This window comes from Schistocerca piceifrons, chromosome 2 (genome assembly GCF_021461385.2).
Source record: "Schistocerca piceifrons isolate TAMUIC-IGC-003096 chromosome 2, iqSchPice1.1, whole genome shotgun sequence".
NCBI lineage: Eukaryota > Metazoa > Arthropoda > Insecta > Orthoptera > Acrididae > Schistocerca > Schistocerca piceifrons.
The window spans coordinates 868536315-868551646 of record NC_060139.1 but is presented as its reverse complement, the minus strand read 5'-3'; the positions used below and the strand labels follow the sequence as shown (position 1 = coordinate 868551646).

At 42.9% G+C, this 15332-nt stretch overlaps 1 protein-coding gene across 1 annotated transcript in view; it reads right to left on the bottom strand.

Moving 5' to 3' along the window:
• Positions 1 to 13976, bottom strand: part of LOC124777622 (lysozyme-like) — a 134661-nt gene extending 120685 nt beyond the window's left edge. The window contains exon 1 of the mRNA XM_047253092.1: positions 13823 to 13976. Within this exon, the coding sequence (XP_047109048.1) occupies positions 13823 to 13901 (79 nt within the window). The 5' untranslated portion in view covers positions 13902 to 13976. The remainder of the gene's footprint in view (positions 1 to 13822) is intronic.
• Between the last annotated feature and the right edge of the window lie 1356 nt (positions 13977 to 15332).

Genomic DNA, 15332 nt, shown 5'->3' with positions numbered 1-15332 from the left:
GACTTCCTCACTGTGAGGAGGTTCGGGTGGAAGTTTGTGGCCTGTTGGCCTTTACTCCCCTGGGAATCTTGTAGAGTCTTCTGTTTGTACTTGTGGTTGGATCTGTACTGGCAAGGAGTGCCGATGTCCTAATTCTTGGATCTGACGGTGTGTCGATTTTTCTTCTTCTTCTTGCTTGTTGCTGAGGGCTCTCCCTCGGTTGGGGTACTGGGAATAGTGTATCCTGCTTTTTCGTATTCTCCGTTGACCAGAGCGAAAATGATGTAGCGCATTTGCCACTCTGTAAAGATAGGGTAGGAATTAATCAAAATGTAATCCTCCCTAGAAAGACCGACAAGGCCTTCTGGATACTCAGTTGGTTGGTGTGGGGGTGGAGGATTAGTATGGTTAGGTGGGACGAAAGGATAAGGGTTGTCGTGGTGGGGGTAAGTACCATCGCGAAGCGAGTCAGCGATCTTCTTCGTTACAGCGCTTGCGCTGTACATGTCTGGAAGCGGGAGAAATGGGGCTTCTTCCCACTCTTCTTCTTGCGCTGCTGCTCCGGTGTCCTTGTGCTGTGTCGCCTCCCCTTCGGCAGGCAAGTCGGTCTGCGTGGCCACCGTCGCGAAATCCTCCCGTGGAGGAGTCGCCTGGGTGGCGGAAGCTGCTTTGGCTGAGCGAAGCTCCTGCATCAGCTCAGCAATCTGACGCCGAGCCTCGCCCAGTTCCGCCAGCATGGCCGTCCTCTCCTCCGCCATGACGGATTTGAAGGCGGACATGGCTTCTTCTACGGCGTCTTCTGTGCAAGTGACCACCTCTTCGTGTGTGGTGGTCACTTGCTTCTGCGTCTTCTTCTCCGGTCCGCGCCAGTTTCTTCTGTAGGCGCAGGCACGGGCGTTGGCCGCGTGTGCGCCGCCGCAGTTGGCGCAGGTACAGGGGGCGTCCTTCTGCTTCTTGCAGTCGCGTGTGTCGTGTGCTTGCGCACACTTCAAGCACGCGACTGCTCCGCTGCATTGCTTGGCAACGTGGCCAAGCTTTTGGCAGCGAAAGCACTGCGGTGTAGTCTTCCTCTTCTTGCCGGATGTTCCTGCTAGCGTGAGCAGCAACTCCGCCAAGGCAGCAGCTTTGCGTCCCCTTCCGCGTCCCGACATCTCGAGTGGCAACAGCGACAATCAGCCTATGCGTAACTCTCCGCGGCGTGAGCGGGAATGGGACTTAGAACTACTTAAACCTAACTAACCTAAGGACATCACACACATCCATGCCCGAGGCAGGATTCGAACCTGCGACCGTAGCAGTCGCGCGGTCCGGACTGAAGCGCCTAGAACAGCTCGGCCACCGCGGCCAGTTTCATTAATATTAGCACCAATCATGTGTACATATTGTGTGAAATGACTCGTTCGATAGCGTTTCGATAAATGAATCATTCAAATGGTCTGTTGAACATGGAACGAACTAACTAAATATATATAATCGGAGTGTGCTGAAATCGACTTAAAAATGTTTACCCAAAAATGGTCTCATACACACTAATTCTGCGAAAAGGTAATGAAATTGCACTGGATGTGAAGGCCCCAAACCACTTTAGAATTCAACTGATAATGGATTAGTAACAAGTTGAGCAACAATGGACAGGAAACTAGAATGTAATGAACTCGTCACGTAGGAGATCGGAAAAGTTGATTTCTAGAATTTATCTAAAAATTAAGAGGTATGCCGGAGTAAATTAAACGACTAGGTTAGAATTTTAGAAAATTAAGGTTACTTAGAAACATACCAAAGAGTTATTTTCTAAAAAAGATTGTGTTTTAAACACCAAAAGAAACAGCAAGTATGGAGAAAACTGGATTCAGGAAAATATTACACAGAAAAAGGCAAGAGTTTGAAGTCAACGATGAAAGGAATATAATATCCTGACAGAGAAATCAGTAATGTCTTCTAAAGGCTGTGAAAAGGTACAATGAACAGTTGGTAAGAGAAACAATTGAAATTATGGGCCCGCAAAAATATTATCAGTCGCCATGGCAAAAGGTACAATATCTAACAGCAGAGAAAACTATTTAAGCGTTCCAGGACCCATTTGACTGTTGTTTCAGACGAATATGAAAATAAAGAACGTGTTTACAGTGTGGAAATACGAGATGAAGTCAAAGTTTTAATCATCACCTCGAAAGAAATAATTATTTTTTCTCTATTTATAGGTGCACGTCTGCCGTCTTAGTACGCATGGGAATCCGCGCGCCTTAAAACCGTAGCACGCCGCAAGAGGAGTCGATTAGTAAAGTCGGGAACCTTACACTTATTCCATTTCTGCATTTGGAGGGGAACAACACTGCAGCAGTCTATGCTGAATTGGCGGAAGTGTACAGCCACAAGGCATCATCATTCGACACAGTGGTGAGATGGCTATAAAATCTTGCCTCATACTTCGTATTCTCGTGATACGACACCCCATGAGTCTCTCCTCTTTCCTCGTACAGCGAAACCTCTGCGTGACAGGCTTTTCCAGAAGAACGACGAGGTGGTTTTTGATGTGCAACATTTCCTAATTAGCCAAAAACGCAGACTTGTACAACCGAGGTCCCTGCCAAGTCACACCTCACTGGGAAAAATGTCCCCCATTCGAGGGTGAATATGTGGAGTAGGAGCACCACCAAGTTTAACTATCGCAACTTGCTATTTTCAAAGTGATGATTAAAAATTTAGCACTAACGCTCGTACTGCCAGTCATTCGCAGCATGAAGAATGGATAGGCACGTGGGGGTAATGTTTCGACAGAAAACCTCGAAGTGGGAGGAAACGTGATGTAGATGCAACTTACAAAATTATTTATGGACTGTGTGGGCGGCCCAGACATTGGAGATGCTGGTCGAGAAGGAAGACCGTCGACCACAGACGACAATGTATAGATAGCCGAGGAACTGTTTCACAACAGTCACAGGCTTTCCGACGATAAGGGCGTTCACACAGCGACACTCCAATGACTCCGCGACCGAGTAGATTTCTATCGCTGAGGGATCGAACTATCGGTAGAACGTTCCGGCTGCTGACTGCAGAGACCTGACGACTATGTTAAAAAAGTGCCATGCAACTGTCACATTGAAGTGTAGTACAGCTTTAATGAAAGTTACTTTACCTGCCAAAATAACATGTAACTTCGAAGCCCCCTCGTACAACACCAGAAAGAACGACGACCTGCGTTATTGTTTAATGAGTCTAACATTGCTACGGAAAGGAGTTAGTTATGCACCCATCAAACTGACAATCTATCCCCTCGAAAGAAAATGTTTCACAATCAAAAGAAGTGTTTTGTAATGTAGATAAAAGATGTTTCTCCTTAGCAAGTCGACCTACTCGTACCCATAGAAGAATTTTTAGTAAAAAATGTAAATGGCGAGCATGTGCCCAAACAAATAATTATTTTCAAATATTTCTATGTTTATTCCACATCCTAATGTTAACGTCAACATGATCTAAGGCACAGCTAACCAACAAACTAATAGCCTTTTAAGACACGGAAGGTGAAATGTAATCTGTACGAGAATCAAGTATGCTACGAAGTGAATACGTGGTAATAGGCGTTAGGAATGATGGAGATTTCGCGATATGGACAGGGTAAGTTATACGAATTGACTTTATGCAGAATGACAAACTGGGTAGAAATCCAGCGTGCCCTTCTTGCCTTACGTCTCATAAGCGAGGGACAAGACTGACCCCGTGACAGGCAGAAATTCAGGACTACCACCTACAGCAGATTCGTAGGCAAGGCCCATTAATGAACAGGACCTGAAATACCATCGGTTGCAAGATGTGTGCGGGGAACCACACGACAAATAGCTTGGAAAAGCCCAGCGACAACGTCTGGGTTGTCCCATACCTCTGGCCGACCACCAGCGTTCTTTGAAAGTGACTGCCGCTCCAGCTGACAGTACGTTGAGAATCCAGCAGCCGGAGCTGCTCTCGTCCAAAAGTCGATTTTAAAGCCAACATTAGTATCGAGACTGTGTACCCGGCTTTATACACCCACTGGCTTGGGAACCACGATGTAGCTTAGCATTTGTCATATACTCGAATCATTGCAAGAGACAAAAGAAGCGATAAGTGAGGAAAAATCTAGGAACGATTGAGGATTGAACCTCTAACTTTTGGACGTCTATTCTGATAGTTAACTATTTAGAAAGGAGGTACCCCACCTCGAAAGGCTAAAATCGAATAAACATGATCTTAAATACGGAGTTATGTCTGGTCTATCACCCACCACCTGTGAAACTCTGCATTTGCAAACAAACTACGTTTGTAGGTTAACGAATCTGAGAACAAAAGCAGCACAAGTTGCTGAGGGAAGTATGCCGTATGACAGACAATTATGACCAGCAGATTCAAAAGAGTCATAAAAGATCTCTGAAAAGATGGACATATAGAGTAATAAATGAGGTATTATTCGGTGAAAACATTTGTTTGAAAGAATATACAGAATGTTAGGCGTATAGGTGCAGATATTTTTACTGGTGACTGAAGACAATGTACTTTACAACATTACATCAGTCTTTACTTCATTGGCAGACTAATAATTATTGTTATTAGGAGTAGTATGTTTTTACATTGGTTAGTACCTCCAAGTACAAGTGGCAAGAGCAAGCCATTAATACTTATTTTCGCCTGGGCAGCGAGTCAGGTGTTGAAGTGTTCGCGCATGGACGCAAAACGGGTAGTCTACACTGATAGGCTAGTTCACTTGCAAGGGGACCATACGAACTTCCTCTCGCCTATTTGATTCATATTGACAGACTGTGTAGGAGACGCCTAAGACTAACATATGAAGGGCTTATTTCAATAGTGGTACAAGTCCATTTTTGTTCATATTGAGATAGTCCTATAGTTAAATGAGCGCTGAAAATCTGCAGTTGAGATACCAGACATATCCAAGCATATGACTTCTTGCTAGAGATGAACCTTCTGTTTGTTTGGACCATAAATGTCAGAAGCGTTATAGACAGAAACTTGGAGATAATGGACTTTTATCACTGTTGAAATAAGCACTTCATATGTAAACAGGAAAACCCAAGTTTCAACAGTTTGAGAAAATTGAGTTTGAAAATTATAGGAATGCTTGTGCTGTAATCTTTGTAGGGGCATTAGTGTTCACGCTACCCACAACAGAGAGTAAGCACGTAGCTTCATGTACGCCAGGTCTCTAGATCAAATCTCGTTGCCGCAAGTTTATTTTTCATTCTCACGAAATTTTAAGAACAGATTTATTGCGACCGTGAAAAATATCAATATCTAATCATTTATTTACTATTTTCCTAACGCGTAAAATTGAAAAAAGAAGAAAACATTTTTCTTAAGGAGATTGGAAATGAAAAAAAGGATCAACGAAAAGCCTCAATCAAATCAGGATAGTCATTTTATTTATATTACAGTATATTTTTGACAAGAATAATGTGTAACCCACGCAGCACTGCACGAATCAGGGTGATGCCGATCATAGAAATATGGAAAATGTTCAAATGTGTGTGAATCTTATGGGGCTTAACTGCTAAGGTCATCAGTCCCTAAGCTTACACGCTACTTTACCTGAATTATCCTAAGGACAAACACACACACCCATGCCCGAGGGAGGACTCGAACCTCCGCCGGGACCAACCGCACAGTCCAGGACTGCAGCGCCTCAGACCGCTCGGCTAATCCCACGCGGCAGTATGGAAAATAGTAATTATCGCGATATACAGCAAATGTAAGGAACGCCGAATTTTTCTATGTTCATGATTTTTTTTCCAGTGTGTCTATCGCAAAACAAACTGTTTCGATTCATAAGCGGTTCTTGGTCGTCACACTGTCTCACGGCGTACCATATCGAAGCTTAGTACCGAATATTGGTGCAAAAAACTCACAAAAAAGAACCGGCAGCAAGGTTCGATCCAGAGGCCTCGCGCAAATGAAACTAAGTGCTTACTAACCCAGTTGTGGACATGTTGGGTATTAGAGACCGTGCAAAATATATAAGCACGCCTAAAATTTTCATACTCTATTTTCTCGAAAACTGTTGGGAGTTGCATCTTCCTATTCCATATGTTGAAGTCCAAGACGTGCCGTATACTCTGTCAATACGACTCAAATCGGTGAGGTTAAGTCCGTACGGTCCCCTTGTTAGGACCGTGCAGGAAAATAAATTATGTGATATGTTTGCGGGAAGACTATTAGACACAGAGAAAAAACAACTAACACACTGAAGTGGGCACATATTAAGGTACCAGCGATCACAATATCTGCACTTATACCCTTAACACCCTGTAACACATGCAGTACTTAAAAATAAGATTTTTCCCATAAACAGAATTTCTACTGTTGTCGTACGTTTTTTCCTTCATTACTCATCGAAGTACATATGTGAAATCAGTAGCGAGAAAGTGAAACACAGCATGATGTTTCAGTCAGAGGCAAAGATCTGGATAATTTGATTCCTCTAGGTTTTTTTACTGGACTATCGGTATAGTAGTGGAGCTAACACCCAATTTATGTAATATGTCCGCATGTTGCCGTTGTCGAGTAACCATACTATTCCAATCCGTTGTGTTGTAATTATTTCATTAATATTCTACATTTGCACTTCGATGAAGAATAAGGGAAAAATGCATAACAACGCAGGAACCCCCAATGTGGTAAATGTGATTCTGTATGCAATGAGTGTTATTTACGGCACACGTTTAGCTTTTGGCCAAGTAATACGTCATTTATGACTTGTGGATCTTCTGGTCACAGCTGTCTGTTACATGATATGTTTCCTCAGCTACTTGTGCTTCTTCAGTTTTCAGAATCGTTAATCTTGAAACATATAGTGTACACAAGTGCACGGTGTTACTTGTATATGACCTCCGTGTGGTAGAAAAGATATCTCCGTAACTTAAAATGATTTTTCTTCGATTTTAGGTGTTCAGATCGGGGGACATCGGCTGTTAGACATAGACAGATACTACAGTCTAACTATACGTCATAAATCCCCGTGGATGGAGTGATATTACGACAGAATTAATCTTTTACTTGTGTTACACGTAGCAATGAACTGAACATGCAATAGTTTATATGGTGCCTTGCTACCAGAGTAGGATTCACGTAAATTTTAACACCTGACAAAGAGGCTTCGTCTTATTCTGTTTAGTGTCTGGACAGAATGTATTTAATTTTTTTAAAAATTGGATCAATAATTATATCAAATACTGAGAATTAAATTTTCGTTGCCCTCGGAAGCTGCTAAATAGCCACCCTCCAACTGAGGCCATGCACCATGCACCATACTAGCCGTTTAGTACATAGATGTTATTCCATATGGATGGCAGCTCATGCTGGGCGCTCTGCTAAATTTGAGGAGAAATTAGTTCACTATACATAAAATGTGTTCGTGAATGTGTGTTAATTAATCGAAAGTCAATCGCTCCTCACCGAAATGCTTTGTACAGCTGATGATCACAACAAGATGAGATGTTCATGAGTAATGAATGCTGGGAGCAGCAAAAGTGTTATTGCGAGCCCAAATACGTAAAATTATAGCGAAATACAGGAAGACCTACACGGGACCGACGCTTTGTGCAGGAAGTGACTTGACTCTGAACGTGATGCGTAAGCACAGAAAGAAAGACGCATTATTGCACGATTAAACGATTTAAAGAACAGTGGCTAGAAGCAGCTCCTTCCACCGTACGTACAGAGCTATTTAAAGTGTAACAAGCTCATAAAACTAATCACATGAAAGGCAGATGCCAGACAGATTCATTGGAACAATCCTCAGGAAATTTAGTTCGTCAACGAAGGAGATAGCTATCAGAACTATCGTTCGACCAATACTCATCAGTATGGGATCCGTTCCAGACTGGATTGATATAGAAAGTAGAGAAGGTCTAAAGAAGAGCAGCGCATTTCGTTACAGATACATTTAGGAAGCACAAAAGCATCACAGAGGTGATCAACCAACCCTAGTTTGGGACACCGGAGGAAAGACGTTCTGTGGCACGATTTAGCTTACTTTTAAGTTCCGAGAGCTTACGTTCCTATAGGATTCAGCAAATATTTTGCTTCCTCCTACGTATATGTTGAGGAAAGACCACGAAGATAAAATTAGAGAAGTTTGAGCCGACATGGAGGCTTACTGGCAATCCCGCGAACTATTCGCAACTGGGAACAGGAATGGGAGAATTGACACTGGTACACAAAGCACACTCCGCCACTCACAGCAAGGTGTCTTGCGGAGTATATATGTAGCTATGTAAGACGACACATAAGGCGCAAATATGATTCAATATTGGTAGGATGATCAGGCACTGTACCTTGGCCTTGAACGTCAAACGATCTCTAATTTTTCTCTCTGTCATCTCAAAAGTGAAGTGTACAGCATCCCCGTTGATACGCCTGAGGATCTGGAGCAGGATCTGTTCAGTCCTGATAAGATTTGCGAGATGATACGGACGCGCCGGCTGTTCTGACCGTGCGGTTCTAGGCGTTTCAGTCCAGAACCGCGCTGCTGCTACGGTCGCAGGTTCGAATCCTGCCTCGGGCATGGATGTGTGTGATGTCCTTAGGTTAGTTAGGTTTAAGTAGTTCTATGTCTAAGGGACTGATGACCTCAGATGTTAAGTGCCATAGTGCTTAGAGCCATTTGAACCATTTTTTGGTACGGGCGCGTCAAAGAATTCATAGCTCACTGCAGAGACGAATGCAGTATTGCACCCGAATGTAAGGTTGGTTGGTTAAAATGGGAAAGAGACCAAACCACTTGGTCATCGGTCTCTCAGAATGTGAGGCCAAGTGGAACACGTACTCTAATAGGTACCAGTGTACGGTAAATTGTATCACATAGCGATCTGGAGTAGCGTTGTATTTCTTGTTACGATAGGCTTTGGGTGGAATCACAACCCACTTAGCTCGTGAGTTAATAGAAAAGTTAGATTTCAAATATATTTTTGCTAACTAGTACAATATTTCATGCTTAAGTCAGTGTCCGCTCGTAACCACACATTTACAGTTACCTCGGAAACGGCTAGTTTGTGGACCCGTGTTTGCCGGAAAGTTTTTGCTTTTACTATCTTACACATTCAGCGTGTCAGTTTTCACTAATAATTGTCATACTATGTACAGTAGTGATGAGTCTTTCCTGGTCACATCCCAAGCATGAAATGATGTTCCATACCTCATTAGCACTATATCCTGACCAGTGAAAGAGTTGTACTGAAGCAGACTGCACGGGGTTCCATCGCTGTCATAACGGGTCGCTATCTGTTAACAGTGCCGCGACAGCTGTAGTGACGTAGCAAACGAATTACCTGGACGGCTCTTCAGAGAACTTCGAAAGCGTCAGCAGTGGAAAGGCCACTGTACCCGGACCCGGTACTCTTGTCACTCTTCTATTGTGGTTGTTGGTGGATGCTACGGTGCGGCCAATTTCAAAGACGCACGCTGACAGATCTCTAGGAATTCCTCGCCACCGGCGTGACTCTGGAGTCCCTGCTCGCAATCACGCTATCTATGGTCTGCGACACACGTCAGCAGGCGAGTAAAAGCCGCAGTACTAGACGTTCCCTTAGTGACGAAACAATGTTTTATGGACGCAGAAGAGGGCAGATGTGTCAGCTTGAAATAGGGAACAACTGATTGGCTGTGGCCTAGTGTATAGGCTGCAACTGTGTGAAATAATTGAGTTAAGCTGTTACCAGTCTCATTTCCATTTAGTTTATGTTTAACAGACCACCTCCAAATTTAATAAATTCAACAGTCTGCATAAAAATATTCAATTCACTCTTGAATATAAAGATAACACCATTCCTTTTCTTGATATCAAGATAACGGGAAACAACCAGCAGATGTCTTTCAGGGTACACAGGAAACCCACCGCGACAGACACTACATTACCAAACTCTTCCACACATCTCATCACACACCAGAAACAAACTATGAAACGTACCGCATTAATAATGGATATGACCTTTCACGCTCACGACAAACAATAAACTGAACAAATATAAGCAAACCACATTCGCAACCGACAGTTCTGTAGCAGTTAAACTTGTACAAATCTTTGTATAATGTGATGAATTAGCTAGATTATTAGAAGATACAGTTGAAAAAAATCAGCGTAAGCACCTCGAAAAAAGTACGTAGGATGCATATTAACAGATCTTAACATATCTTGCATTTACAAAACTGGCTGAAGAGCCCAAATTCCAAAGCCTAGAGATGTATACGGACGGCATGATTCTGTTCTAGGATAATGCCCTCTCACATTTTGCACTAAAGAAAGACATTCTTGGCTGTCGATTTGCTTCGGACGAAGAGGTGCAGACCCGGGTACAATCATGGTTCCACAAGCAACCGGAAACATTTTTCCATGAAGGCACTCATCGACTTGTCTCGCAGTGGGATAAATGTATTGTATTGACAATTACTTTCGAAATAATTAAAAGTTTACTTATTTTTATCCATCTGTCTCGTTATAATTTGACTGCCCCTTATATGTAAATGCCCATGTACAAGGTGTATTGTAGTTAATGGCGAAAATGACGGGAGTGGAAGTACACGATAACAGAAGCAAAAACTTCCCGGGAACTCGGATCTGCAAACGAGCCATTACCGAGATAATTGCTATGTGTGGTTACGAGCTGCTGTTGCTTTCAGTATGAAATATTGTTATGAAATGTAAATTTTTCGTTTAAGTCCCCTTCTAATTGGCTCTAATCACACCAATTATCCACTTTTGAGAAATGTGATACATGGATAATGGGACACAAGTGTATTCTGCTGCTGATGTAATATACGACACGTCAATATGGTTTAAAGTGGTGAGTCCTGTACCAAAATCACCTATCATCTACTCCCTGGATTTTGATGGATGGAGCTGCGCGGGATTAGCCGGTCGGTCTATGGCGGTGCAGTCATGGACTGTGCGGCTGGTCCCGGCGTGGTGTGTTTGTCCTTAGGATAATTTAGGTTAAGTAGTGTGTAAGCTTAGGGACTGATGACCCTAGCAGTTAAGTCCCATAATATTTTACACATATTTGAACATTTTTGATGGCTGGAGTGATCACAAAGGTGAACTATAGGGCACTCTCATTGATATGTTTCAGGAGATGGAGCACTGAATTGTGCAGTCTTGATAAGATATACGAGATGATATGAAAATGTTTGAAAGAGTTCATAACTCTCTGCAGCTAGAAACTGCAGTGTTGCATCCAAACGCGACAGCCGACGCGTGGAACAGCACCTTTAGCAGGTGCAACTGTGCCGCAAATTGTCACATTTAACGTGCTGAAGTAGTATTGTATTTCTTCCGGCAGTGAAATATGACAATTATTAGTTGCATTTCAAATACATCTGCATTAATTAGGACGATAGTTCATACTGAAATCAATTGCAGCTCGACATTACAATTTTCGCGAACAGCTTGTTTGCGAACCTGTGCTTCTGGCGGAATTGCCGAAGGCATGCCTCCCCCACGTCACACAACCATCACCACCACCAGCACCAGCGTTAGACGTTTTGCCATTTTTTTCTATGTGGATTTAATAAATTTCACAATCTTGTAAGTAAGTTTATTGATTAAATGATCTATATTGATGAAAACTATTGCGCACAACAAATTAAATGTATCATTAAAGTAATTTCAATGGAAATTGTGTAAACTACCTAAAAAACGGAACAAAATGTTTGTCTTATTTTTTTACGATAGATACTGCACGTCTGTTTAGTATGATGAACAATAAAAGAAGCAGATTCTGTTTCCTCCTCATAAATTAATAATAGTGCATAAATTATTAAACAGAAATAAAAGAAAAAGGGCAATATTTAAGAGCAGAGAAAAAGAAATCACATCCCGAGAAGACTGTTTCAAAATAAATTCCATCGTACATCAGCAGCTTTCCTCGCCAATAAGGGGCGAAATGGTGTGTTATTGTGTTTGTCTTTTCTTCCAAATCGTACGATGAGAGAGAACCTTTTACTAATGTAAATCAAGTTTGTTTTTTGTAGAAACTTTATAACAGTAAAACGATACAGCCTCCCCCAGGACTCATATGAAATGTCCGATACCGCTTTCTTTTTATATGCATCCGGATAGTTATCGGACAATTTATTGCTTCCTAAGGCTTTGTATGTGTGTCTTTATATGTGTCTTTCTGTCCTAATTGATGAAAATCTTGATATTCATTGCGAAGGCATGTGGAATGTTATGGAAGGATAGGCGTTATCGTAATTATCGGTGGATTGTTGCAATCGATAAAATTATGCGCTTATATTGAATTAAGTAACTAATCAAGAAATTGAAGTAATACGTCCTTAGCAATAAATAACTAGAACCTGCAGAGATGTTAGCATGAAAAATCAATGCTTCTAATTAACAAAATTGTAATCTAAAAATCCAGAAACAGAAGACCTCACTATCTTGAGAAACAGTTAAAAGTTATTACCTAGCGATGTATTTTGATTTGTTATTTATTTTTATGTCTTCCTCTGTAATTAATATTGTTTGTAATTATATTTCTAATTAACTCTCCAATTGTCTATATGTCACAGTTTTCCAGTTTCCAGAATTTGAGGCCTTATTTGTGCATTTTATGTATGTAATCGGATAAAGCAGGAGTTCTGTACTACCACTGAAAGTAACCAAATCCAAACTGTAATTAATTACGTAACTAAAATAATACGAGAGACATTATTGTAATTAAAGTTCAGAATGATTTTCTGATGGAACACTGAAAATATTACTATAACAGATTGTCATTGAATATTGTATTTCATACCTTATTCGGCTGTAACATCAGTTTCTTTACGTTTTGTAAATTTTAATGGTAACATCAAAACTGTAAAATGAATAATGCTTTATTTTGGAAGTTATTGTTAAAATTCTATATAATGCGATGCAGCGACGAGTCAGTTTTGAAGTTACTTTTGGAAGTCAAAGAGATCAGTGAAGTCTGTCCGTGTTTTGTTTACATGAGTGTGCAGTTCGGATGTCAATGTGAATAAATTCTGTGAAGCATGAAAATTTCGCATTCATTCATCAATGGACCAGGCAGAAGAAACCTAAGTAACATTCACATGAATCGTTACAACAGCCATGTAATAGTAAAACTGCGACGTTCATAACGCGAGCAAGATGCCGAGAAAATTACTGCTTCCCTGTTATTACGATGAAAATCTCACCAGCACATACGAAGTTTTTGGGTGTGTTACAATCGCTTCCTACGAATTGATTTACAACCCCAAATTTTCCTTTCCTGTTCTTTTCAAGCCTTTTATGGAAATATTAGTAAATACAATGTATTTATAATTTCGGTTTACTTACAGTAAAGTAAAACTTGAAAACAAAAAAAGTTTCGGAATAGCGGGTTGACACTACAGCCCTCTATCATTCTGCACCCTTTCCTATTGGACAACCGTTGCCCGGAAACTACGCTAAGAAATGGCTCATGCCACGGCTGACTCAGGCCATAAATGCTAGTTTCTCTAAATGGCTGGTCATCTGGAGCTCCAAATTCTGTCACTTTCGTTTCCGGCCAAGCGCTGCATACACCATAAATCTGGACGAAATCGGTGACGACGAGTAGGTGCGGTCCCCTTAAGTTCTATCATTACTTACAACGAGCTGTCAAGTGAAAAATGCGCTCCAGAGCCCGATGGCTAACGAAGCCATACACACCGCCGCCGGCTGTTTACGTATCTCAAGCAGGCTCCGAGTCAGCGGTGGCCATTAGCGGGTCAGTGTAATGGGCCGCACGCGGCCGAGGTAATTCCCCCGTGACGCGGTGCTAGCAGCGAGCTCCAAGGCCACGGCGGTACGCTCTTACAGCGGGAAACTCACCGGCAGCGGCGGCAGACGCGCAGGTCACGGCGAGGTACAGCAGCAGCAGCGGCAGCGGTTGCGACTGCGACGGCTCCATCCCGGCTGAGAGAGCTGAGGCGTCTGAGCCCGCGAACGACTCTGGTAGACCACGGCGGCGAATGCAGCGACACCTGGCGGCCGGCCTGCAGCCTGCCGGAAGCTCCGCGTGGCGTATCGCACGTGGCCTGCGGTAGGCCGGCCCCTAACTAATGCACCTGCCAGATATCGTCACCAGCGGAAACCTTCAGGGACGCGCGCCCGGAAACTCCACTAACGGCTCTTGGGAATTGCACCACTAACGTGAATACATCTGAATGATACGAATCATAGGAATTCTTGGTAACATGCTACAAAGGGTAGCTCTCAACCTTTCTGAGATAATTACCCTTGTGTGTGTGTGTGTGTGTGTGTGTGTGTGTGTGTGGTCTCTCCTTATAAGGTATAAAGCAAAATGAAATTTTCCCTTTATTACAGCACTTTCAGAGGGGTCTGTGCAGTCTATGGGTCCTTTCCACCTCTGGATTCGTAAATGTAAATTAATAGACGGTTCAAACGGCTTTGAGCGCTATGGGACTTCACATCTGAGGTCACAGTCCCCTAGAACTTAGAACTACACTGAAATGAAAAAATGAAGTCCCATGCTTCTTTACATAGCGTAGGGGAACGATGCGGGAGACCCACACCGCCTTACTAGGCAAGGTCCTAACGGAGGTGGTTTGCCGTTGCCTTCCTCCGACCGTAATGGGGATGAATGATGATGATGAAGACGACACAACAACACCCAGTCATCTCGAGGCAGGAAAAAATCCCTGACCACGCCGGGAATCGAACCCGGGACCCCGCGCTCGGGAAGCGAGAACGCTACCTCGAGACCACGAGGGCGGACTACACTACTAGCCATTAAAATTGCTACACCAAGAAGAAATGCAGACGATAAACGGGTATTCATTGGACAAATATATTATACTATAACTAACATGTGATTACAATTTCACGCAATTTGGGTGCATAGATCCTGAGAAATCAGTACCCAGAACAACCACCTCTGGCCGTAATAACGGCCTAGACACGCCTGGTCATTGAGTCAAACAGAGCTTGGATCGCGTGTACAGGTACAGCTGCCCATGCAGCTTCAATGCGATGCCACAGTTCATCAAGAGTAGTGATTGGCGTATTGTGACGAGCCAGTTGCTCGGCCACCATTGACTAGTCGTTTTCAGTTGGTGAGAGATCTGGAGAATGTGCTGGCCAGAGCAGCGGTCGTGTAACCAACGGCACCCCATACCATCACGCCGGATGATACGCCAGTATGGCGATGACGAATACACGCTTCCAATGTGCGTACACCGCGATGTCGCCAAACACGGATGCGACAATCATGATGCTGTAAACAGAACCTGGATTCATCCGAAAAAATGACGTTTTGCCGTTCGTGCACCCAGGTTCGTCGTTGAGTACACCATCGCGGGCGCTCCTGTCTGTGATGCAG